This window comes from Lactuca virosa, chromosome 8, assembly GCF_052849685.1.
Source record: "Lactuca virosa cultivar CGN04683 chromosome 8, Lactuca_virosa_CGN04683_v6, whole genome shotgun sequence".
In the NCBI taxonomy this organism is placed as follows: domain Eukaryota; kingdom Viridiplantae; phylum Streptophyta; class Magnoliopsida; order Asterales; family Asteraceae; genus Lactuca; species Lactuca virosa.
This window is the reverse complement of record NC_136433.1, coordinates 206,961,915-206,989,702: the sequence shown is the minus strand read 5'-3', so window position 1 is coordinate 206,989,702 and position 27,788 is coordinate 206,961,915. Positions and strand designations below refer to the sequence as shown.

General features: G+C 34.5%; 2 protein-coding genes across 2 annotated transcripts; both read right to left on the bottom strand.

The window, feature by feature from the left end:
- Positions 1-16,684: 16,684 nt before the first annotated feature.
- On the bottom strand, positions 16,685-18,417 carry LOC145131211 (RNA-binding protein CP33, chloroplastic-like). The gene is made up of 5 exons (XM_079065935.1): positions 18,409-18,417; positions 17,510-17,706; positions 17,324-17,429; positions 16,904-17,212; positions 16,685-16,816 (listed from the first exon to the last, which is right to left on the bottom strand). The coding sequence occupies exons 1-5, from the start codon at positions 18,415-18,417 to the stop codon at positions 16,685-16,687; spliced, it is 753 nt and encodes a 250-aa protein (XP_078922061.1).
- Positions 18,418-19,824: 1,407 nt separating this feature from the next.
- On the bottom strand, positions 19,825-22,636 carry LOC145134300 (indole-3-pyruvate monooxygenase YUCCA2-like). The gene is made up of 4 exons (XM_079069166.1): positions 21,624-22,636; positions 20,538-20,786; positions 20,316-20,438; positions 19,825-20,216 (listed from the first exon to the last, which is right to left on the bottom strand). Exons 1-4 carry the CDS (start codon positions 22,305-22,307, stop codon positions 20,019-20,021), a joined length of 1,254 nt encoding a protein of 417 aa, XP_078925292.1. The 5' UTR covers positions 22,308-22,636; the 3' UTR covers positions 19,825-20,018.
- Between the last annotated feature and the right edge of the window lie 5,152 nt (positions 22,637-27,788).

Sequence of the window (27,788 nt, the reverse complement as noted above, 5' to 3'; positions counted from 1 at the left end):
ACAAATTTCCTAGCCACATACATATATCTTACGTAACGGGCCCAGCCTAAGAGTTCATGAGCCTATCCCAACTCACATAACGGGCCCCTCCCAACCATACATAATGAGCCCCTTCTAACATAACGGGCACCACCTAAATGTACATAACGGTACCCACTGCCAAGAGCCACCTCCTGGTCTTCCATGCAAGACATAAAGTCATATGTAGTTAGGGATCAGGTAGACAGTCGAATAGATGATCCACCCGAGAGCGAACACTCAGACAAGAACATTACAATCAGGCATTAGACCAAGAGTTATCAGGCTATCCAACTTAGCCTACATAAAACCGAGGCTATCACTACCACATAATCATATAGCATAAAAACATGCATAAATTAACATAGTACATTTCCTTGGCAACTAGCCTTTACTAGTTACCCTGCCATTGACCACTTCTCAAATAAGTCCTTTGCTAGTCAAACATATAAAATCTTGGTGACTGGCCTACCCCAGTTACCCTAACCAATCATAACTCCTAACAGTACCAAACGATCAACAAGCAAAACTCTACCGGTCTAACACATCCTGCCATCAAGCATCCTATTTTGCACATACCCATTAAAGAGGTATCCTCGTCAGCTAGCATACGTGTGATCTAACAGTTCATCTATCCTACCACGCAAAGGATATAGAATGGGATACGTAGCATATTGAGAAACTCACATGGGATAAACAACCGAAGAAATACTACAACACTTTAACTCCTCGTATTGATCAATCCCGCAAACCGACTAATTACCAAAAATGATGAATCCTCATTTAACGAACCAAATCCTCCAAGTTTGACCTCAAGTGTCACACCCCCGAACCAGACGGCGGAAACGTCCGGGGGCTTGAGCGTGACTTTCAACATTGCAGTATCATCACAGAGTATATAATTGAAACATAACATCATCATCACACACGTAATATAACAACATTCATTGTTTACATTGAGTATTGTATTTGAATATTACATGCCAAAATAATTAAAGTCTGATGAAATAGAAACATAACGTTAATTCCTCTAAGTGAGCCGTCATAACCATACTAAATATTGACAATTTCGCCTGTCTTCGCGTTTGTGAACGCCAACGGAAAAATAAAATAAGGTTATAGTCACCCTAGACAGATGTAGTCTAACTGTAGTGAACAGCTCAGGTGTGGGATGTCATCCCTGTATAGATCTATACACAAAACCCCGCTCTCCCTCCAAGAGACTCTGATTATAACTACAGGCTACGATCGTACACTCAATAGGTGTCAACCGACAATTCTCACTAGATCCTTAATCGAATTTACGCGAAGAGAAACATATAAACTCATTCTAGGCCCAATGAACCATGTCTGCAGACCACTGAGTCTCGCTGAACACATAAGTCATTTTTAGGCCCGAAAGAAATGAGATTATGTAACATGGGCCCAAAATATATGTAAAAGGACAACTAAGGCCCATTTCACATGTAAGGTATTTATAGGCCCAAATAGCACGCAAATAGTATCCAAGGTCCGTCGCGCATGTTAATGGGCCAGTGAGGCCCAATAAACAAATAAATAGTATTCAGGACCTATCAAACATATTAATGGGCCACTAAGGCCCAATATTATACGAATGATAAAATTAGTCCGTTTGTTATTTTATTGCCAATATTAGCCAAATTATTTACAATTAAGGCCCAATCTTAGTAAAAATAACACTTTAGTCCCCATTTTGTTCAAAACTTGTATTTATGGCTATTTTTTGGTAAAAATAACATTTCTAACCCATTTTTCTCAATTTTCACTTGATTTTTGTGAAAATACACATTTTTCTGGTTTTTGACTTTTCTGACCCGGTTGTTGGAAAATTTGTAGAAAAATCATCGTGAGTCAAAATTTGGATCCGTAAACTCTGGAAGTTTGGAAATTTTGTCTAATTGGTTCACAATTGTTTTCATAATTTTTAATGGCCTCTATCCAATGGGAAATTGCTCACCTTCACAGGCTGGTCCGAGATTATTTCAAATATGATAGGCAGTTTTGTAAAATTCGCCAAAAATTGTAGAAAAATCGTATGAAAACGTGAGAGTAGTCATTTTAAAGGTATAAACCTGAACGTTTTGCATGTAAAACAGTTTTGAAAAATATTACGATTAAGGTGGTCAAAATAGTTTGAGATTGGACCAAAACTTTTCTGTCAAGGGCTGATTTTTGAGTTTAAGTTATCCATATTTGTACACAACACTTGTGCTATTTTAAGTGTATAAATCCCAAATCTACAAGTTTAAATGTATTATATGTGATAACACATACTTTTCTCAAGGTTTTCATGTAGATCCAAGCGATAAACTTCATATTCTTAACATATTTTTAGATTTATGAAGTAAATAACACATAATCACCAAATAAATCATGAACAACACATATATTCATGCATATACACATAGATCTACACAAAACAACTTGTATTCTCCCCCAAAACTTAGTAAAAACCGAAAATTGGGGGGTATGAACTCACCTTGCTTTGTTGTTCTCGGTTTGAAGAAGAAATGGGAGAAAATGATGTGATTCTCGGCCTTAGTAAGCTTCTTGGAATGATTTTTGGACTCTATGAAGCATAGATCACGAAATGACATGAGTTAAGAGGGGATTTTTGGAGAAATCAAGAAACTAAACCATGGATCTAAGCCAACACTTACCAAGGATGATGATATTGGTGAAGAATCCTCTTGAAAGCAGCCACAAATCTCGATATTTTTGATGGAAGAAGGAGATGTTCTTGAGACTGTTTAAAAGAAAATTATGGAGGTGGTATGGTGGAAGGTTCGGCCGAGAGTAATAAGGAGAGGGGAGAAAAGATTTTTCATGGTGGGTAATGAACTTCTTGATACATGTGATTATCTAGATATTTGCTAGATAATTATGTGTTGTCATCATATTAATTCATCCTCCTTCCATTATTTTTATTATTTTTTTTACACATGGGCCGAAAATTTGGGCTAGGAGAAAGGAAGTGGATTAATTTGGGCCATTACTTGTCTTTGCTCGAAATCATGAGGCCCAAATAATTATTTTTCGGCACATTGGGCCCTTAGGAGAGTTCACGGCCCATTTGAATAAAAGAAATGGAGTTTATGGCCCATTAGGGCTATTGGAATTTGTTGTGGTCCAACTTGGCCCATTAGGAATAAAATGAATCATTTTAGGTCCAAAATAGTCGAATTGAAGTCCTAAAAAAATTATAGTTTGTCCAACAGATGCCACGTTGTGGGCACTCCCTTGCCACGTCGTGATACTCAATATAATTCTTGTTTTTCAGATGGATGCCTCATCGTGGAACCCCATACGTCACGCCGTGGCATATGGTTTTCCTCAAAAACCATGTCTTTGACTCCTTTATATCATCTACTGATCCATTCTGGGAAACGGGTGTTACATGACATGTAAAGTTTGAAGTTCTCTATCTTTTAAATAAATATGGGTTCTTACATCTTACATCTATTCTACTTAGACCGAACATTTTTCCATCTTGTGAGCTTTCAAAACAACATCATTTACCAGTTCAATTAAATGTGAAATGCTCATAGAATGTACTTGATTTAGTGCATTGTGATTTGTGGGGACCGAATCATGTTGCTTCAAATTATGGTTACCGTTACAATGTTTTATTTGTTGATGACTACTCGAGGTTTTCATGATTTTATCCAATAAAAAATATATCGAAATTCTTTGAAGTCCTAAAAAAATTATAGTTTGTCCAAACTCAATTTTCTTGCAAACTGGAGATGTTTCAAAGTGACGTAGGTATGAAATTTTTAAATAATCAGGTTCGGTGCTTATTTCTAGACAATGGTACTCATCACCAAATGTCTTGTCCGTATACTCTACAACAAAATGGGCGTGTCGAACGTAAACACCACAATCTTACCAAAACAGGACTCACCATGTCATTTGGTGTTAATGCACCCCCACCTTTTGGGTTGATGCGTTCTCTTCAGAGGCTCACATTATTGATCATCTTCCCATAAAGCTATTGGAGAAAAAATCACTATATGAATTGTTTTTTCATTCGGTGCCAAACTACACCAATTTCAAAGTGTTCGGATGTCATGTCTTCCCATATTTACGAACTTACTCTAATCATAAACTTGCACCTGGAAGCATGTAGTGCAGTTTATTGGTTATTTTACTCAATATAAAGGATAAAAATATCTTGATCCAAACATATCTAAGGTTCATATTACACGACATGCAAGGTTTGATGAGGTTTCTTTCCCATTCTCAAATAAAACTACATCCTCCCACATAGCACACCTATTCTTGAGCACTTATGAAGATAATATTTATTTATGACACACTATGCTTTCATTCAAACTTCTAACTTTACTTCACACACAAACACACATCCACTCACCGAATGGTCACTAGACGTAATGTTGGAGTTGTAAAGCCTAAACACATAGTGGAATTACTTGCCATTGCTGCTATATATCTTCACAATGCTTTGTTAGCATCTAAAGAACCTAAGAGATTTAAACCAGCTTCCAAACAAATAGCATGGGTGTGACGCTATGTAAAACGAACTCATGACTCTTCACCAAAACAATACAGGGACTCTTGTTCTCCAACCGTTAAAGGAAAATGTTGTTGGCTTAAAACGGGTATTCCGCACTAAATACCATGTTGACGACCCCATTGATCGCTATAAAGCTCGACTTGTAGCTCATGGTTTTTCACAAGTACCCGATTTTGATTTCTCACATACATTAAGTCTCGTTGTTAAATCCACCACAGTTCGTCTATTTCTTTCACTTGTCATTATGTGACATCCCCATTTTCAAGGCCAGAAAAGACCGATTTTGTTTATGCTTTGTATAAAAATCAGAGTAACATTTAAAATAAAGAGTTGTAGAATTTGTTCCCAAAAACAAAATATGATAAAGATTTATCAAAGCATTTCCAAAGAAATGTATTTCATTAAAAACCTCGGGATGTCATGTTCGATACAGATCAAAAGCATAAACAGTACAACATAAGCCTTACTACATTATTTTGTATTTACAGGCCTCTAATCCCTTATCTCTCATCCAAACATCTATGCTCATGCGCCACTACCTGTAATAAAAGAAACTGAGTGGGTCAAGCTTGGGAGCCTGGTGAGCACATAGGGTTTTCAACCCACAATAAATAAGTTTATTAACTTCATCAAACCAATCAAACCCGATTACCCCTTCCCGTTATCCTCACTTTACGTCCCTAAAACATCTAACACAAGGGATCTAGGCTAAGGACTTTCATCGGAGTGACAACACATGCTTCGAAGATTCCTCAGCAATTCATGTCAAATAAGGAAACCATGTGGGGGATGGAGTACTGCTGGTGAGCACACAGTTCAAATAAACACCTACAGGTTGTAGAGGCATGCACTCTGATTGACTAGACCGGATCTACGGGCGTTACACATTACAAATAAATGGAATCTCCATCAACTAGACATCAAAAATGCATTCTTGAATGTCAATCTTCGTGAAACGGTTTACATGGAACAACTGGTAGGTTTTGTTGATGCTTGTAATCCAAACTATGTTTTGTCGTCTTAACAAGCCTCTTTATCTCCTCAAATAAACTCCATGCGCTTGGTTTCAACGGCTAATCAAATTTTTTTATTATGAAGGTGTCACTAGTAGTCATCTTCCATCGAGGTGCATGCCTCTTGCATTTATTGGTGTACTTAGATGGTATCATCGTCAACGGAAATCATGATCCCTACATTAGCCGTTTTGTTGAACGGTTGAAAACTGAATTTGCTATCAAAGACTTAGGAAAATTAAGTTATTGTCTTGGTTTGGGGGTTACTTATATCGATGACGGTTTGATTCTCAGTCAGACAAAGTACGCTCATGACATTCTCTCTAGAACCGGCTTACTAGATTCAAAACCAATAGGAACTCCTCTTGCTACACAAGACATTTTCACCAATTTTGGCCCTGCATTTCATGATCCCACTTTATATCGATCTCTCGTTGGTGCTCTTCAGTATTTGACTGTTACAAGACCTGATTTATCATATTTCATAAACCAAGCCAATCAGTTTCTTCATTCTCTAACGGATCATCATTTTCAACTGGAAAATCGGATCATTTGATATGTTAAAGGTACACTCACTCATGGGTTACATTTTCACATCCAACCAAGTCCAATCTTATCGGATACTCCGATGCAGATTGTGCTTGTTGCATTGAAACCTGGCGTCCACTTATGGCTACTCATTTTTTCTTTGGTGGAAAACTTGTATCTTGGAGTGACAAAAAGTAGCCAACGGTATCTCGTTCTAGTTGCGAGTCTGAATATTGGGCTATGACAATTACCATTCCTGAAATCATAAGGAGTACTCATTTGTTACGATAATTGAATGCCCTACCATCTAAATGACCAACCTTATTATGTGATAATTTAAGTGTCATTTTCCTTAGTCAAAATCTGGTTGGACACCGATAGGCAAAACACATTGATATTCATTATCATTTCGTTCGTAAACTTGTGTCTTCAGGAAAGTTGCACAACAAGTTTGTGCCTAACCCTCTTTAGGTGGCCAACATCTTCACGAAACCTTTACCAAACCCTCTATTTGGCTCATTTCGAGATCAATTGTGTGTGCGTCGTCCACCTGTTCGCTTGAAGGGGGGGGGGGGGGGGGGTAAAGTCAATCACAACTTTTGATTTAGTTAATCCGTTATAAATTTTCTTTTTATATTCCTTAAACTATGCTGTACTCTCTATTATAAATTAATTGTTCAATGTTATATGCAAGTGTGGTAAGTTTTATATTACCTCTCAAAGACGTATATAGTGTTTAATTTCGAAGAAAATCTAAATAGTCCACATTGTGTTGTATCTCGAAAAAATGAATAGCTTGACCGTTCTGGTCATCAAAAATAGGCAAAAGTGTGCTTTCCTAAGATGAGTTGTAATACAATAACTTCCAACATTGTCAATTAAATCAACAGATTATTTGAACACGAACTAAACATTTCAGTAATTCTTAATTTTTTTCATTGCATATTATATAATGGTTTTTTCAACATCAAATTATGGAGGTAAATATATAAAATCAAGGAGGAGAACAAATTTATAACATTTTAGGAATAAAATTACTTTATCATATATATGCACTAAAATTTCAACAGCTATTTATCCCTTGTACAGAGAAGATAATTGATAGGATCATTAAAAGTAAAACATGAAGGGATATCCCATCTGGACTTCAAATTTGGAGTAATTGACATATATGAAGTGGTCATATTCTAGTATACCTTGTTTTCACGTGATAATGACTTTGAAATCCACAAATTTTGCACACAATCCTGACAGGGTTAAGATCCGTCTTTATTATATAGAAAACGTATGAATTTTAATGAATATATTTTTATTTATCGAAAAACTCAAATTTTTACAAAAAACGTTTTTGTTGAAGAAATGTAAATTCAAGAAACCAGGAAATGACATACACTATGCTCATCCATAGAAACGTCGAATTATTATTATTATTATTATTATTATTATTATTATTATTATTTTGAATATCGACAACTTTAATTAAATAAATATCTAAACCTTTGGCATAGTTTTTTTGCTAAACTACAATCATGCCACCATGATTTTAGAGGTTGATCACCAATACCAAAAGTCAATATCACTACAAGAAACAGAGCCGACGACATCAATAGCGGCGACAGGGAGCTTTAGCGGCGACAAATTAAAAAGTCGCCGCTAAAGGCATATGTCGCCGCTATTGGTGTCGCCGCTAAAGGCTGAATGACACCGATCCGCTCTTTGACGTTCTGGCAAACACGAATCGTCCGATCGTGGTTCTAATCCAACGGCTAGGGTGCTCGTGGAATGCATAAAGGAAATACCGGCGACTGATAGTCGCCGCTATTGATAGTTGTCGCCGCTAAAGACCAATTTGTCGCCGGTAAAGGTGTCGCCGCTAAAGACCGACGCAGTTAACCCCAAAAAACTTGATCTTTTTCCTTTTGCTCTTTCTGTTTCACTTCCTTCGCCTCTTTCTCTTCTCTCGTCTGCATCTTACTTCGCCGAAAATTGTGGGATACCAGTGAAATTATCAATTTTGGGTGTGTGAAATTGTCCACAAAGAAGATACCACCGGTGGAGAAAGATTTTCCGGTGAGGACCAAGCTTTTCCGGCGACGCCAAGCTTTTTCCTGCGACACCAAGCTATTTCCAGGTCAATTTTCGGTCCCTTTTCTCTTGTAACATCGATTTTAAGCTTATTGGAGTGGTTAATTGTAAAAAATTGTCAATTTCAGTTTTGTTGATTGTGTTACTACGCTCCCGACCACCACCCGCGACTACCGCCACCACTGGACCATTTTCATTGATTTCCGCCACCACAGGTTCTATTTACTTCTATTTATTGTGAAATTTTAGTTTAATTGCAAAATATGTGTAGTTGTCTCAATTATTTGAAAATTGTCATATGTATGTATATTTGATATTTGTATGTGAATCTATATAAATTTGGTGTATATATGTCAATGTATGTGTGTTTGATGTATATGTGGTATATGAGTATTTGGTAGAAGTATGTTGTTATTATGTGAAATTATGTGTAGTTGGTTTAAATACCATCTCTTTGATTTGATTTGTTTATTTCATTTAATTAAAAAAATTAGTTTTGTTCCTATCTATCTTTCTATTGTCATGATAAATGTTCAAATTAAAAAATAAAATTAATAAATTATCTATATTATTATTTATAAGTAACAGAATATATATATATATATATATATATATATATATATATATATATATATATATATATATATATAATTTTTCTTTAATTAAATCAATAATATGGTAAAAGGTTACTAAGTTTTTCAATATATTAGTTTTGTTCCTATCTATCTTTCTATTGTGTTGTTCATTCTTGCATAATATTTCAAACTATCGATATGAAAATTTGAAAAGTAAAAGGCATTAAGGCAATAAATTCAAATCTAAAGTTTTGGTATAAGTAGGATGCTATAATTGGAAAAAAATAAAAAAATAAAATATTGTTATAATTGAAAAAAAACAAAAAAAAAATGTTATAAAATTGGTTAAAAACTTATATACAAATACTAGAAAGTTTTAGTTTAAATAGAAATGTTTATTCCTATGTAAATGTTTATTTCTATGTAATGTGAATTTGTAATAAAAATTGTATCTGTATATCTTATAATTTTTCAGGAAATGTTGTCAATTTGGCTTTTGTTTGTGTATATCATGGCTGCTGTTATGGGCCGTGGACATGGGGGTGATGGAGCTGAGGACCCACCTTTCCCAGGTGGTAGAGGTGCTGGTCATCATGAGCAGGACCGTAAGTTTTATTATGAATTTTTATTTACTATTTTTATTCAGTTATTATAAATTAAATACCATTTCTAATAATTTTTAAGTACATTTGTAGTTGAGCAACGTGAACGTACGAAAGTCCGAGGCAAAGCCAAAAATATAAAGCTTGAAAGAGCGATATTACAGAATAAGGGCAAACCGATTGCCATGGAGTATGATAGGGATATAACATATGATCCCGTAGGAGAGCCGAAAGACATGTTTTCACGAGAAATTGGAAAAACAATGTGGCATATGGTCCCTTTTGATAAATGGACTTGGAAAAAAGTTTCCCCTACAATAAAGGACGCCGTAATACAACATTTATGGGTAATTATTTATTTAAAAATATTTTATATGGTTAATTATGACTGATTTTTACTTGGTTAACCTTTTTTTTGTAGACAAAGTTTGATTTGGATCAGATGTACCAGGATGTACAAGCTAATATGTTGACAGAGAGTTTTCAAGCAGCTTTGTTAAAAGGTTATCGAGAACGGAAAGCTGACGCAAAAGAATATTTTTTGATAGTCGGAGGGTATGATGATATCCCGAGAGCATTAGCCAACCCTCCAGAGGGTATGGATGCTGATAACTGGAAGAAAGTTGTTGAGTATTTCCAAACGGACGAACACAGAATTGCTTCAGAAAGGAACAAAAAAAATCCGTCAAATGCAAACGAACGTGAATCGTGGGGGGTCGAGCTCGTATAGCAGTACTTGCTATAAGAAGGTAATGTACGATACATGTAATTGTTTATTTAAAATATAATCTAATTTCTAATGTTAAACAGAACCTTAAAAGAATGGAAACGTTTCGCAAGGCTCATACCGATAGGGATGGTGTATTTGTTACTACCGAGGCGGAACAACAATATGTAAGTAATTAATTATAATTTTATTATATAATTAAGTGTTTATTTATACTTAATTGTTACTCACTTTTGGGAATTACAGAATCGGTTAGTCGAAGAGCTCTTAGAACAAACTCAAGGTGAAAGTGAGTTAACACCCGCTCAAGAAAGAGCCGCTTTTGAGAAAGTATTAGGAGTGCGACGTGGCCATATCAGAGGCATCGGCCGTAAACCTTCTGCTCTCCCACCGATTTCACAGCCGTCGCAACCACCACCACAATCATCACAACCATCACAGGTAAAACAAGATTATTTAATTTCAATAAATGCATGTTGAGTTGGTAATTTTTGTTGGTGGTCATTATTTTCTAAAAGCGTTGGTAATTAGTTTTTTTGTCCCAAGTGCAACAAATAGCAATGTACTTTGGTTTTTTGTCTTAGTTTAAAAATAGCGATGTACTTTGGTGTCATAAAATGTATGTTGATTTGGTCATTTTGGTTTTGTGGTATTTTTTGCTAAAAGGTTTGGTAATTGGGTTTTTAATCCCAAGTGCAATAAATAACAATGTACTTTGGTTATTTGGCTTACTTTAAAAATAGAAATGTAGTTTGGCATCATAAAATGTATGTTGATTTGGTCATTTTGGTTTTTGGTGAGTATTTGCTAAAAGCTTTGGTATTTGAGTTTTTGTCCCATATGTAAGAAATAACAATGTACTTTGCTTTTTTGTCTTAGTTTAAAAATAGCAATGTACCTTGGCGTCATAAAATGCATGTGGATTTGGTAATTGTGTTTTCGTCCCTAGTTGGAAAATTTAACTTATAATTTATATATGTTGTTATTTATTATGTAGTTGGAAAATCTTCGGGTATTGCTCAACGACCCGGCATGTAGGGAGGAGCTTTATTCGTTTTTTCAATCACAAAATAATCAAGGAGGAAATGATGGGAACGAAGATGATGATATGTTGGGAGGAGCTTTATTTGTATGTTATACTTGTCACACTTTGCTATTTGTTAGAATTGTAAAACTTACTTTGCTACTTGTTAGAATTATCAAACTTTTGGTTGTTTTATTTTGGTATTAAATTAATTATAACAGTATTTGGTATTTAATTTGATATTGTTATGTAATTTTTGGTATAGAATTAATTATAACAATATTTGGAATAAATTATACCCAAAATCGCAAATATAAAAAAAAATGAAAAACGTTATTACCGGCGACACTATTACCGGCGACATGAGTATTACCGGCGACATTCTCTTTAGCGGCGACAAGAATTATTAGCGGCGACAGGTGCATTAGCGGCGACATTTGTCTTTAGCGGCGACAATCTGATCAATAGCGACGAAGCAGTAGCGGCGACTCTTTACCGGCGACGTGTCGCCGCTATTAGCTTTAGCGGCGACTTCTCGACCCTTTACCGGCGACTTTTGTCGCCGCTAATTGCTCATTTCCTTGTAGTGTAATATCATACTCGAAATAAATGTATTTCTCAATGGATTATATATATATATATATATATATATATATATATATATATATATATATATATATATATATATATATATATATATATATATATATATATATATATATATATAGACTTAGGTTATTCTATTCTAACTAATTATTGTGCGGATATCGTATGCTATGAGAATTACTAAGAGAATATGTTGTTTAGCAATGCGAATACGTTCAAGCTTACAAAAATATCGTCGTTTTCAAGCATTCTCACTAATTATTATTTATTTTTGTTCTCACACATCGTTTTTCACTCATTTTCATTCTGACAGAATTACGACCCAATAAAAATTCTGAAAACATTCTGACAGAAATGAGAATAATAATAATAAGTGTATAATAACCTTATAGACGATTTAATTAGTGAGAATGTGTGTTAATGACAATAGTTATGTAAGATTGGACGTATTTATATTATCAAACAACATATTTTCTTTATCATTCTCATAGCATACGTTATCCACACAATAATTAGTTAGAATACTTGAACCTAGCTCTCTATCTCTCTCTCTCTCTCTATATATATATATATATATATATATATATATATATATATAGAGAGAGAGAGAGAGAGAGATAGAGAGAGAGAGATAAGTTCAATTGAGAAACTAAAAAAGTTGAGAATGAAGAATCATTCTCAGACACTCATTTATTTTTGCCGCAAAAGTTTCCAACGTACCAGCGGAAATGGGAAAGGAATACACATGTGTTTTTCAACAAAACATGTTTCCTTAAACTATGCTAATCATTACCTTAATATACACAAAAAAACACTGTTTTTTTCGTTTTTTTAAATTTTTAAGAAGCTATTTTTATCGAAAAATGATTTTAAATATACAAAAATTCATAATTTTTTATTCTCTACAAATATGCATCCATATTGATATACTTTTAAGATAAAATAATTTTTTTTTATATTTTCAGCTATCGTTATTCATAAGTGAATAAAAATGCATCAGATATTTAGTACAACACATTCATTATTCACTTATGAATAAAAAATATGATTAATTTTTTCTACAGATTAGGTATCATACATATATATAAATATAACACATAATAAACTCTTTACAGCTTACATCATGTCTCGTCATATGTTATATTCATATATGAATAAAACCTGTATCGATTTTCCTCACAAGTTATATTTATTACCAAGAACACATTTATCATAATTTTGTTACAGTTCAATTGTTATTCCCATATGAATAAATAGTTCAAATTTTCAAAACACTTCATCTTTTTTTTAACATACTACTTATTTATATATGAATAACAAATGAACTGTAACAAAAATCTTAAAAATGTTTTATTAATATATGAATATAACATATTACGACAATTAATACACGTTTTATTCATATATAAATATAACATGTGACGAAGTATGATGTAAAAAATATATTTTATGTAAGAAAAGTTTATAATGTGTTATATTCATATATAAACAATACTTAAACTTTAAAAAAGTTAAGCATGCGTTTTATTAATAACTGAATAACGAATGTATTTTAATAAAAATCTGATGCATTTTTATTCACTTATAAATAACGATAACTGAAACTCTAAAAAAAATATATTTTTTATTTTATCTTAAAACTATATCAATATGGATGTCTATTTATAGAGAATAAAAAATTATGAATTTTGATATATTTAAAATAAATTTTCGATGAAAATAGCATTCTAAAAAATAAAAATAAAAAAAATATGTCTTTGTGTATATTAAGGTAATGATTAGCATACTTTAATGAAACATGTTTGGTTGAAAAACACATGTATATCCGTTACAAATTCCGCCGGTACGCCTAATTGTTTTGGGCAAAATACATGTGTAACTAAGAATGATTCCCTCATTCTCAACCTTTTTTTTCTCAATTGAACCCTCCTATATATATATATATATATATATATATATATATATATATATATATATATATATATATATATATAGTGAAATGTTTTTCGAAAAAAAGTGACGTAAAGCACCAAAAATCGGTACTATAGAAACATGTTTACTAAAACAAAATCTCGAAAAAAATGTACATATACGACAGGTGTATATGTGCATTTTTTACGAACTTTGTGAATTTCCGACGTTTGTGCACATATGCACCTGTCGTATATAAATATTTCTTTCGAAATTTTCTTTTTGCAAATATGTTTATGTACGACCGATTTGACGCTTTATGTCACTTTTTTTGAAAAAAAATATCAAACAAAAAACTTTGCATTTTAAAAATAGTTCGCAATAGATCTTAACCCTATATATATATATATATATATATATATATATATATATATATATATATATATATATATATAAGTTTGACTAGATTTGTCAATAATTTTCCTTTTTTTCTAGAAGATTTTGATCCATGGTAAATTCGTCGAGAAAATGACTCAAGAGGGTAACCAACTGTTGATTTTGTTCACATTTTACACAATATACTATTTAATTAGTTGTAGGTGCTCACAAAAACCATTGCAGCCTGCTATTGAAGGTTGTCGTTTACTTTGTCATCTCCGACGATTCTCCAGTCATCTTCTACGACTAGTCTTCAACGAAACATGAATTTTTCGGCGACTTTGTCATCACTAAAGACCAACAAGTTGGAAGGGTTTCCAAATTTGTGGGTTTAAAGAGTTTCCGATTCGTGGGCTTAAACTCGAATGGTTCCAGATTCGTGGGTTTAAACTCGAATGAAGATGAAGGGTTCCGGAAATCATTCATCAAGAGGTTGTTCATCAGCTGTAGTTTTCGATTTCTAGGGTATTAATCGTTCCAAGAACAAGAACACGAACCTAAAACGTATAGATTTCCAAATTCGATTTTTGCCATGGATGTAGCTTCAAACCCATTTCCAGATATGGACCTTCAAATCGATTACATGCATGGAGTGTCGGATCTGAGAAAACAAGCATGTGTGTGTGTCGAAAATCGTACCAAATCAGCCCATGTTGTTCATCATCTTTGGTTTAAGATTTCTGGGGTTTCAAAAATTGTTCCAAGAACAAAAAGGAACCAAGAACACATAACCATGAATCTGAAATCGGTCCAGGAATCTGATGAACACATCTGAAACCAACGATTTCTGGAACGAATCCGATGAACACACATCTGAAATCGATTTCTGGACACAAATCTGATAATCCACAAGCTTTTGATTTCGTTTATAGGTTTTTAAATCTGGGTTTGAACTTTGAAGTTTCATCCATGGCATGACAAAGTTTTTATTTTTGAAATGGTTTGAAAGTTATCCATGGAAGAAACATGTTCAGGATGTGTTAGTCGATTTCTGATATGTGTTTTTTGGTTTAAATGATTTAGGAAAATATTTAAAATCGGCAGAAAGGTAATGTTCGTCGGTGACTCGTCGGAGAAGATGACCGGAGAGTCGCCGGAGATGACCAAGTTGTCGGAAACCTTTAATAACTGTTAATAAGGGTATATTGTGAACGCCTACAACAAGTTGAATGGTAAATGGTGTACAAAAAAAAAGTGACTAAACGTAAACAAAAACGATAATTCATTAACATCTTAAGTCATTTTCCCTAAATTCTTCCGTGTAATCCATTTCCGGCTTATGATATCATTGTTATATTGTAGTGTGTATGAGTATGTCTTTGACATATCTTATAATTTTTTTTTTTTTGTTAGTTTATGCTAAATATCTATCTATCAACAATGTATAATATGAAAATATGCAACTGTTATTGTAATTGTTGAATTGCAAAGAAATGATACTATATATATATATATATATATATATATATATATATATATATATATATATATATATATATATATATATATATACGCTTAGGTTATTCTATTCAAACTAATTATTGTGTTATTGTATACATAAATATGGGCCAATCATTTTACTTATTTTAAGAAAGTGATTAATACATATTATTGAATTAAAAATAATCGAAAAATAACATCTAATTTAACTAGAAGGGTATTTTAGTCAATTAACATAGATTTAATAAAGGAAGTTTGCATATTTTAAGGGATCATAGATTCTAATAATTTTAAAAATCTGATTTTACGAATTATAAGGTTTTCAATTCGGACATTCTGACAGACTATGTTTGAATATATTCAAAAATAAAAAAATTCTTGAACCATAAAATAATAAAAATATTCTTGAACATATTTTTCTTGTAAAATAACAAATTCTCGAACCAGCAGTTGAAGAATTAAAACAAAAATTATATTAATTCTTTTAGAATACGGGTAACAATTGCTAAGAATTACATTTATTGTTAAAGAATAAAACTAAAAAAACTTTCAAATCGGGAAAAAAACATCAAAATCTTATAAAGACACTAATACATTCTAAAAGAATAATGTTGCTAAGAATCACTTTCAATTTCATGGTCCATTCTTCAAGCATCAGCTGCTTCTGTGGAAACAAATCTAATGCATAAATCAGTGAGAAAAATTTCCATATTCCATTCCAACAGAATTGGAATTCGTGATTCCATTCTGATAGAATTGGAATCCAAGATTCAGTTACGGTATGCATTCTGTTGGAAAAATATCCAAAGTAAAAAACAATGCGAGGCAAATGACTAATTCCAAGATTCAGTTACGGTATGCATTATGTTGGAATTCAAGATTCACTTATAAGGGAACTCTCAGTTCACATCATAACTAATGCGAGGCAATGACTAATTCCAACCTATAAATAATTACAGGAACCCTGTAGAACTAGTCCTTATTTCCCACTTCTCACATAAAACTCCAATTCCGATAAAAGTTAAAGTAATTGCAGTGCCCTAGTTGAATATGAGGATGGTGAAAAAATAGATTATGTGTAGTTAAAAGTTCACTGACCTAAATCGGACAATCAAACAACCAAATATTTAAAAGCTTTTAACTACATTTTTCCACCTAATTAGGAGCTAATACTTGAAAGGATCTCATTCCCATCGACATTGATCTCAGAACTTCTTCCTGTTCTTGTTGAGCGAGACACGTCTCTTTTTCCTTCTGCCAAGTTCAATCGCAAAGGACGGCCCTCAACCTCCTATTCATCAAAAAGACCAGAAATGAATAAAACAAAGATTACAGAAGAAGAAAGATGCACAAATAATGGGAGTTTTGAAGCTTTTACCAGTCCATTCATAACGTTAAGTGCATATTCTGCAGCCTCGGGAGAGCTAAAAGTGACAAAACCAAAACCTCGATATTTCCCTGATTGTTTCTCGTAGATCACCCTTGTGCTCAAAAAACCAGGTTGTTCATCGAAAGTATCTTTGAGCTTCTCAGAAGTTATGATCCAGCTAAGGTTACCTGCATAGATCTTGTGAGGGATTTCGATAAAATCTCTGTTACTGCTTCTAATCTTTGGGCCCATCACTTCCCGTTCACCTCCCCTTGGCACCTCCGGGAAGTTTACCTTCACTGTTCGTCCACCGATTTGCTGAAAAATATTATCAAAATCAGTAGTCGCAATCATGTTTCTGAATTCAACCAATTTCTGGAGATGAAAATGGATTCAAACTCGTTTGTAAGAATGGAAGAGAATGCTTACAGATCCGTTAAACATTCTAATGGCTTCTTTAGCTTCTTGAACACTTGCCATTGTAATAAATGTGAATCCCCTGCTCCTGTCTGTTACGCTATCGTAAACAATTTGATCGAATGGAAATTAGGGTTACGAGAAACCGGAAATCCCCAAAATTATACAAAAATTCCAACAGTCACACACATTACCTCCACGGAAATTACATCGCCAGCTTCTCTGAATATTTGGGACAATTCTGCAGAAGTAATCGCATATGGCAAGTTTCTGATGTAAAGCCTCCCAGCTTTTCCCCCACCTCTTTGAGATTGATCTGCCACCACCGATGCCCCTCGATTTCGCAATGATATGCGTGTGTGTTTGCGCGACAACTGGGGAAGCAACGATTGGGACTGATTAGAAGCAGAGAATGACCACAATGATCGGAAGTATCAGGGAGGGAAGGTTGGCTCGATTGTGAATGGAGGGATGAAGACGATTTGTGGAAGACGATGAAGACGATGACCTGTTGTATATAAAAAAAGAAATTAGGTTACAAGTGAATGTTAGCGTGATTATAGGGACTATTTGTGGTAGCTATTTATCAAATTACTAAAATACCCTTGTTTATTTATTTAATTATTTAAATTTTTATTTAATTATGATTGGCCCACATTTATGCATACAATAACACAATAATTATTTTAAACATTTGAACCTACCTCTATATATATATATATATATATATATATATATATATATATATATATATATATATATATATATATATATATATATATATATATATATATATATATCTTGTATTTTTAACCTTGAAAAATTATGCTTTATTATTAATTAGGTCAATTCAATGCCAAAGTAAAGCAAAACTAATTCAAAGAAAGAGAGATTTTTCAACATGGGATCTTATGGGCCCTCCCAATGATTTGTAGGGCGTTTTCCTCCTGTCCTTCATTAGGGTATTGTCCTAGCCAATTTTCACCTTCGACCTCTTTACAAAAAAACGTGTAATTGGTTATAAAACCAAGTGCTTTGAATAGAATTGAGTTACATTGTGAACACATAACTCAATTTTAAAATAAATTCCATATTACCATCACCATCGTTGCCGCTGCGGCTAGCTGCCACCGGAGCATCCCCCCAACTTAACCAAAAAAAGAACTCAAATCATCCCCACTCACTTTTTTTTTTCACTTCTCCCAACCGGTCCTTATCAGTCACTAACCTATCAATGGACAGGGTTCTTTCATGTTTCAAGATTTGTACACCATGCTGATAGTGTTGTACCTCCATTGATCTCATCCATCCTTCCATTTGTCACCACATCATCAGTAGCTTTTGTCTTAAATTGGAGTAGGCCCCAATCCAATCATTGAAAAAAATATAACTTAGTTAAGTGTTTTAGATTTGTGGTGCACTTTGCTTAGAGCCTCTAACCCCACCTCCACCCCACCCCATGCCTTGGGTTATTGGTGTGGTCCTCCTCCCCTACGGGTCTCCTCTATGATAAGGATCTTTGGTGTCATCACTTTGAAAGTTTTGTCAGGGTTTTGCAATGGAAATTCACACATTAATTCGCTATGAATTTGTATTGACACGACCGAACTGGACGCGACTGGATAAGTTTTCTAATGATATATTATGATGAGGGAATTTAGGATTTTTCCGCAAAAGAGAGAATGAGAGTGAGTTCCTCTCCACTTTGTTCCACCTCAATTGGTGGAAAAAAAATTGTATTTTTTGTCATCAGGAATTAGTCTCGGTCCTATTTCACTACAGACTTAACACAAATACAAAACCTTTTTGTGTCATCGTGTCTTATGCAAGAACCAAAGTCTTGGTGATGTCTCTAGGATTAATGTTAGTGAGACGATATTTGGCGTCTCAAATAGGAGTGTAGATGTAACCCATAAGAGAAAGATCGATTAATATATATATATATATATATATATATATATATATATATATATATATATATATATATATGCCCATGAGTTAATTTTTTTCCTTGACATCTTGTATGTACAAGATAGGGTATATAAGTACATACGTATATAGTTAGATATACTTATATAGACACCTATGAATCTTGTTAAAAGAACTAGTAAAATCAAGATTGAACTATTTACTGACATTATATGAATTTCACAGCTTTTTTTGTAATCAAGTCTCTTTACAAGAAGTCGACAAAGACATATCGGTCCCCATACAAATGACAAATTTCGTATCTCTTATCAATTATTTTTTTGGATATTGACGAATCAATCAACAAAAGTAGGTCAAACAGATTATAATTGTGCTCTTATTTCAAAATCCAAGTACCTTAAAAGTCATAAGAGACCGATAGATATATATGGGTATGATTAAGGTTCAAAAGATCAACAAATTTCAACCAAAAATGACAACTATTTAAGAATGTACTACTACAAAATTTTATTCCTATTAACCCAAAGCACTATGGGAGATAAAAAATACAACGCAAAAATATTATATTGTTAAACTCCCCTATTTCAAAGCATAAAGGAAATAAACATTCATATTTATATATATACCTCAAAATTTACCCTAGTTACTAGCTATGGACAACAAGAACTATGTACAAACTTAATGTTTATGTACATTTAGCAAACATAAACACATTCCTTAATGAAACTAAGAACTCGCACGAAAAGAATTAATCTCTATATATAAATCTATACTAGTTTTATGTCCGTTGTAGACACACACATTTTCCATCTGAGTATTGACGTGAAATATCTTTCGCAACCCTGGAAGCATCCATGGACGCACCAAACAAACCTCGTTTTGTAAATCCTACTGCATATAATCCTCTTTCTCCTTTCCATCCTTCTGGATACTTTTTCTTAGGAAATCCATCTTTGTTTGAGAATAGATTCGTGTCCTACAAACAAAGTAATATCATATATATGTCGTATTGCATGTCAAAAATTGAATATTTCCGTATCAGTTTTAAATCAACTTATTAGAATTTGTAGTATACCTTCAACCAAGTCGGAACATTACTTCTATAACCCGTGGCTAGAATTATGGCATCAAATTTCTCCTTTCTGCCATCTACAAACTCCACAATGTTACATTCTAGTCTCTTTATTGCTGGGTAAACCTACACGAGATACATATCCGAAGCATATTTGAGATGTTTATCAAAGCATTCAATTACATGCACACTGTGATATAACTGATTAATGTAGAAAAGTAGTACCTTGATATCGCCACTTCTGAGCTTTGCGAGCGTGCCTACATCCAAGACGGGTGTTTTTCCAGAAATGCCCTTTAGCTCGAGTGGACCAAGTTTTGGTCTATTGAGGCCAAGAAGACTCGTGTCACCGAGCATACATCGTGATATGAAAAGCAAGAGCTGATCAACTATTCGCACAGGGAACCACTTGAGCAGCCACATCGATAGTCCAAAAGTTGATATCCCAAACATCTCTTGTGGCAACACATGCAACTGCAAAAGTTAGCCCCAAAAGCAAATCAAAAACTAGGGTTTTAAAAAGCAAGTGAAGCAGAAGTGGGTTTCAATGCCCTTTGGAATCTTTTTTGAGTTTTCAGGAAAAGAAAGATTATCAAAGAGACGCAACAATGCGCATGCATACGAATTTCAAGAAAATTCTAACCCTAACAGGCTTAATCTATTGACTCTTTGGATTATTGTCCTATTTGACTTTCCAGTATAAGTTATTCTTACTGTCAAAAGAGTTGTTCTACACTTTCCAACAAAAGCAATTTTAGAAACATCTTTGGAAATGAAACTGGAAAAGATCTGATGCACTTGACATTCTTTTGTTAAAGTATTTATTTTATATTGAATATAAGTATTGAAGATTCTAGAAGTACATCAATCACTCTAAAACTACACAGCAAAGTTAAAGCTCAATGAAAGAGGACCATTGTCCTCGTGATTTGACATTATCATTCTTTGAGTTTAGCACAAAAAAGTGACTATCCATCGGTCCATCCCAGTTATGCGAAAAGAAATAAAGAAAAAAACGGTTTTTAAAAACCCTCAATCTTTTGTTACTTGGATTTTTAGTTAATTACTTCTATTAAACAGTTGAAAATTATTGAAATAGTAACACAATCCTCCGATGAAAAAAAATTTAAGGATTCTTGCATCGTTTTACAATCTTGGATGTGAAAATTGTTAATATATCAATAAAAAATTTCGTTTTTATAAATCAAGATCGCAGCAATTTATGAGAGAGAGAGAGAGAGAGAGAGAGAGAGAGAGAGAGAGAGAGAGAGAGAGAGAGAGAGAGAGAGAGAGAGAGAGAGAAGAACATACTGAATCCCTAACGATAAGGGAAGGAAAAGCGTTAGAATTGCAGAGATCCAAACAAACTTCCATGCCAGAATTCCCACACCCCACAACCAGAACTCGTTTATTTTGAAAACCCTCGCCACTTTTGTAAGAACTAGTGTGTACTATTGGTCCATTGAACTCATCCATCCCCTCAAATCGAGGCACAACTTCCACAGCATTCTCACCAGTCGCAACAATTAGCCATTGACAAACATACTCAGTACCCTTCGTTTTCACCCTCCAGAACCGACACCCATCGTCATATTCTGCACTTAAAACTGTTGCATTGAAAACTGGCTTCAATTCAAAGTTTTTCGCGTAGGATTCAAGGTACGATAAAAACTGTTCTTTTGTAGGGTAGGTTGGAAAATCTACAGGAAAGGACATAAGCGGAAGCTGACAGAATTGTTTTGGAAGATGAAGGCGAAGTCGATCATAGGTTTTGAATTGCCATAAAGAAGCTATGCAGTTTGCCTGTTCAAGAATCATGGCTGGGACGCCGTGGTTCTTGAGACAAGCGGCGGCGGCAAGGCCTGAAGGACCAGCTCCGACAATGACCGGCCCTGGCACCCAAACACGGCGAGGTAGGGAGTCTGAGTTTGTTGAAGTTATCATCTTGGGTTGAAGATACGGATCATGAACTTTCTTGAATTCAACTTCTTCCATCAACCAAAGAAGAATCTTGATTCTTGAAGAATGCACAAACCTGTGATCAGTTTGATTTGTTAAAGTTGAACTTAATCCAAAAATCTTGTTATTTTGGATTAGGATGATGACTGAGATGAAGAAAGGACCATGATTTTATTATGGATATCAATATCAATCAGAATGATTTGGGAGAGATTTCAGGAGGGAGATATGGATAAATACGAGGTGAGGAAATTAATCGAGAAAAGTTATCTGTTTCAAATATTTGAGTTTCTAATCAAAAAATTAAACACCTGGAGAACTTTGCCAATAGAGGGGAGTTTTGGTTTATGAAGGATGATGGAAGTGAAGTCATAGGTGTGTATCTCTACTGTGCGTTATATATATATATATAGACTCACTTTTTCGTATATACTTTATTTTTATTTTAATTGGTAGTTATGAAATTGTTTAGAATTTTTTTTGAAGTACAAGATTCATGTTACTTCAAATTAAAATAACAAGAAATGGAAATTAATATTAGAGTAAATTACATAAATGGTCCATATGGTATACTGAAATTACCATTCTGAGTCCAGCTTTTGAAAATTTGGTTCGTGTAGTTTTTGTGGATTTATTTTTTGTATGGTTGATTATTCGGTCTAACTTCATTAGAAATAAAATGCTAAATATAACTAAATGACCAATATATCCATCATTTTTAGGAAACGACATTTATTACATAAGTCGGTGGCTTGAAAAAACGAAAAATTACAAGGGTTTAGAGAATTACTAGGACTTACAAGCCAAGTTAACCAACCTACATCAAAGCCTCTACATCAAGAATTAACCCACGAAAAAGAAGTTAATCTAATGGTATTAAACAACACCTCCTTGCAACCTTTCTTACCGCTAAAAACTACTGCATTTCTCATCTTCCAAGCTTCAAAAATTAGGGCAAAACTAATGACATCCAACAACTTTTTTCGCTCCAACAAAACTTTCAGGTCATTCCGCCTTATGTTCATCTCCCTACGACTATTTACTAAGGAGAAATAAAGGTTCCATAATATTTCGATACTCGACCAAATAGCTTCAATGGAAGAACTGTTCAAAAAATAAATGATATGTATTTTCCAATTTAGAGTTACAACGCTCATATAAAACATTTTCTAAGTCGACTAATTCCCATGTATGGTTGTCCAAGATGGAGTCCGTCTCACTCTTGATGGGTTTCTTCCATTAAAGGTTTGTTCCTTTCTAAAGTACCAACAGTCTCTTAGTAGGTTCAAGGTTCATTTTCTACCATGCTGTAAGTTACAAAATCATTAGCAAATTATTCTTCAACCCCTTTCCCTTTACTTCTTCTTGGATCAACCTCATTTTCATAAAAATGATCTTATTCTTCCTCTTGGACAACATTTTCGTTTTGTTCATTTTGACTTTGAAATTCTTTAGTTAAGAAAGGAAACACGTCTTTAAAAAATAAAACATTCATTGAATTCGTTATCATGTTCTTGTGTGTATATGGATTCTTCAACTCCCACATAAGGAATATATATTTACCGGAGAGAATAACCAATAAATATGCAATCCATGAATATTTGGTGTTAGCACTAAAACTTTAACAACACTGGCGGACGCAGAAAGTTGTCACAGTAGTGACACAATTTTTTTTCGTCCCAATATAATAACAAAAAAAAAAAAAAAACTAAAAGTACTAGTACATCAAACCGATCCATTACATCTTAATATTTAAATTTGACATCTACGGGTACATATTTTTTAAAACCGACTCATTACATCTTCGATCTTCACTTTTATAAGTGTTTCTTTTTCAACATAAGAAATCATGACGTCGTTCAAAAAATCATCACCTATTTTGTTGCGCAAATCCTTCTTCAAAAACTTCATCGTTGAAAAACATCTTTTGACTGTTACGGTTGCAACGGGTAAAACCAAAACCAACTTCAACAAACTATAAACCATAGGATAAGACCGATGTTTCCCCGTTTCCACCATGAAACGGAAAAGGTCGGAAATTCCTTGCAAACTAGTGAACCGGTCATCTTTATGCAAAGCGTGATAATCTGTTTCAAGTTCACCATCAAGTTGCATCCTCTCCGCATCATCAAAATCTTTTGTGTATAACTCACTCAACTTTAACAACTTTTTTGTCAAATTTAGCAAATGAATCACAAGGACTCAAAGCTCCCATGTATTCTAAAATGAAATTGATTAGTAATTTTAGTCTTACCGCCTCTTGATGTGACATAATTTTTTGTCATCTCCACAATATTAATATCAAGTTTTTGACAAAAAGAGAATACCTTCGATAAAATTTTAACAAACCCCGTGTCTCTTAAATACTTCAATGCGTCCATTGTCCCTCTAACCAAATAAGCCGCTTCTAAAATATTTTGATCCTTTTTTTGAAGCAAGTAGTGTCTTGGTGTATGCCTCCTGGTTAATAAAGATGCCTTCGGGTCCCTGTCTAATGTTTAAGCCAAGGAAAAAGTTAATTGGACCCATTGAGCTCATCTCAAATTTAGTTTCCATCAACTTCCTGAATTCAGCTGTTAAGCTAGGATTCGTGGAGCCGAAGATGATGTCATCAGCATAAATTTGGACTATCATAAGGTGGTTACCCTCACTCTTTCGAAATAAGGTTGGGTCAACGGAGCCTTGTTTGAATCTAGACATTTTTAAGAACCGAGTGAGAGTTTCATACCATGCTCTGGGAGCCTGCTTTAAGCCATATACCGCTTTGTCAAGTATGTAGCAGTGACCTGGATACTTTTCGTTCATGAAGCCCGGCGGTTGTTAAACGTACACAGTTTCTTCAAGTTCACCGTTGAGAAAGGCACACTTGACGTCCATCTGATAGACTTCAAAGTTTTTGTGTGCAGCATAGGCAAGAAAGATACGAACAGACTCTAATCTAGCAACTGGAGCGAAAGTCTCTTCATAATCGATACCTTCTTCTTGACAGTAGCCTTTCACCACTAAAGGAGCTTTGTTGCGAATCACGTTCCCCTCCTTATCCATCTTATTTCTGAATACCCATTTGAGACCGACAACCGAAGCATCCTTTGGAGTTGGAATAAGACGCCATACTTTGTTTCTTTCAAACTCATTCAACTCATCTTGCATGGCTTGAACCCAGACAGAATGATCAAGTGCTGAGCTAACGGTCTTCGGTTCAACTTTGGAAACAAAGGAGTTGAACATGCAAAACTCTACTTGAGAAAAGAGTGCAGCTTGTTTCGCTTTGATCTGTGATCGAGTTAACACCGTTTCTGAAGATTCTCCAATAATTTGACTCTGAGGATGATCTTTGGTCCATTTAATAAGTGGAGGATAATTTGGATCACAAGAGGGATCCAATTCTGCATCGATTTCTTCTTCCAATTCTGATAAAGTATCATCATTGACATGTGTACTCTCCCCCTCGAATGATGACACGAATTCTGGATCAGAATGCTCCCCTGCGTTTGGACTTTCGGTTGAGCCAGATGATTGTGTCGTTGAATTCTCCCCCTGGAATGAAGGACCTTGATCTTGTTGTGGATTCGGACCCTCCCCCTGGACTGAAGGGCGGTCATTTGAAGGTTCGCCTTTGACTGGCCTCTCGGTTGCTTTAAGATAATCAGCAGCCATCTTTTGAGCAGCATCATCAATGATTTGCTTTAGACTGTCAACCTTGTTGTCTTTCGCTGTTGATTCAGAATTAATTGCCGTTTGAGGTTCATCAAAAAGAAGGATGTATTGCTTGAAAAGATTTGAAATTGGGGCTGTTATGTGACCAGTCTTTGGAAAGATTTCCCGAGTTGTACTTTCGGTTGCCTTCATCTTCTTAACATATCTATCGTCAAAAGTGACATAGTATGTTTCTTCAATCTTCTTAGAACGCTTGTTCACAACTCTGTATGCCTTAGAATTCAGGGAGTAACCTAGGAATATACCTTCATCAGCCTTAGCATCGAACTTATTTCGCTTCTCTTTAGAATTGAAGACGAAGCACCTGGAACCAAACACATGGAAGAATTTCACATTCAGTTTGCGATTGTTTAATATCTCGTAAGGAGTGTGAGAGAATCGCTTGTTTAGATATGATCGGTTCTGAGTGTAACTAGCGGCAGCGATAGCATCAGCCCAGAAATACAGAGGCAATGAAGCGAAGCTTAGCATAGTGTGAGCTGCTTCGCACAGAGATCGGTTTCTTCTTTCAACAATTCCGTTCTGCTGTGGAGTATATGGGGCTGAAAAATTATGAGTCGTTCCCTTCTCAGCAAGAAAATCTTCGAAGTCTTTGTTTTTGAATTCCAAGCCGTTGTCGCTTCTTACGTTACGAACAATTTTCCTTAGTTGAATTTCAACCTGCTTTATGAAGAGCTTGAGCCTTGGAGTAGCCTCATATTTTTGCTTCAAGAAAAATACCCATGTGAAGCGAGAGAAGTCGTCGACAATGACCAAAATGTACTTATTTCCACCAATGCTTTCAATGGAAGAGGGGCCATACAGATCGATGTGCAATAATTCCAATGGCTCTATCACTTTTGTATTGATAATGGAGGGATGACTTTGTCTACTCTGTTTTCCCAATTCACAGGCTGTACATAAATGTTCTTTGTCGAATTTGAGAACTAGAAGACCTCGAACATGATCTCCTAAAACCAGTTTGTTTATATCCTTGAAATTAAGATGAGAGAGACGTCGATGCCATAACCAGCTTTCATCTGAATGAGCCTTCGTGAGTAAGCAAACTGCTGGTTTACCTTGAATTGGATTGAGGTTTAAAGGGTACATTTCCCCTTTTCGCTTCGATTTCAGTAGAATGTTATTTGACTTCTTCTCGACTATCTCTCAGCCTTCATCATCAAATGATACCTTCAATCCAGTCCCAACGACTAGCTGTGATACGCTGATAAGGTTATGTTGAAGCCCTTCAACATATGCGACCTTTCTAATTGAGAAATCACCATTCGTAATCATGCCATAGCCTTTAATAGTTCCAAACGAGTTGTTGCCGTACTTCACAATACCACCATCCTTGAGAGACTGAAACTCCCTCAGTTCTTCCTTCCTGCCTGTCATGTGACGTGAGCAGCCACTATCAATATACCATTCTTCGTCAAACTGCTCGTCACGCATAACCTGCAAAATATTATACAGATTTAGGAACCCAAAGTTTCTTGGGTCCTTGTGAGCCTTTTACAGGAGAGGGAATAGTAAGAGAAATATCAACCAAATAAGTACGTTTAATTAAAGTTGTTTCATCTTTTCTTTTTATAGTGAAAACTTTAATTTTGTTTGACTTAAATTCGACAGGCGTATGATTTGAGGTGTTGACGTCTGCATTCTTTTGGATTTCTTTTGGACGTCTGTCATCTTCTGGAAAGAGATTTCCTTTCCCCTTTAAATCCTTGAAAGAATTAGAACGAGAAGAGTTAGGTTTAGAAGGGACATCGGATCTTCTGTTCATTTGATTGGTCTTGCAAGGTTGAGAAACGTGACCGC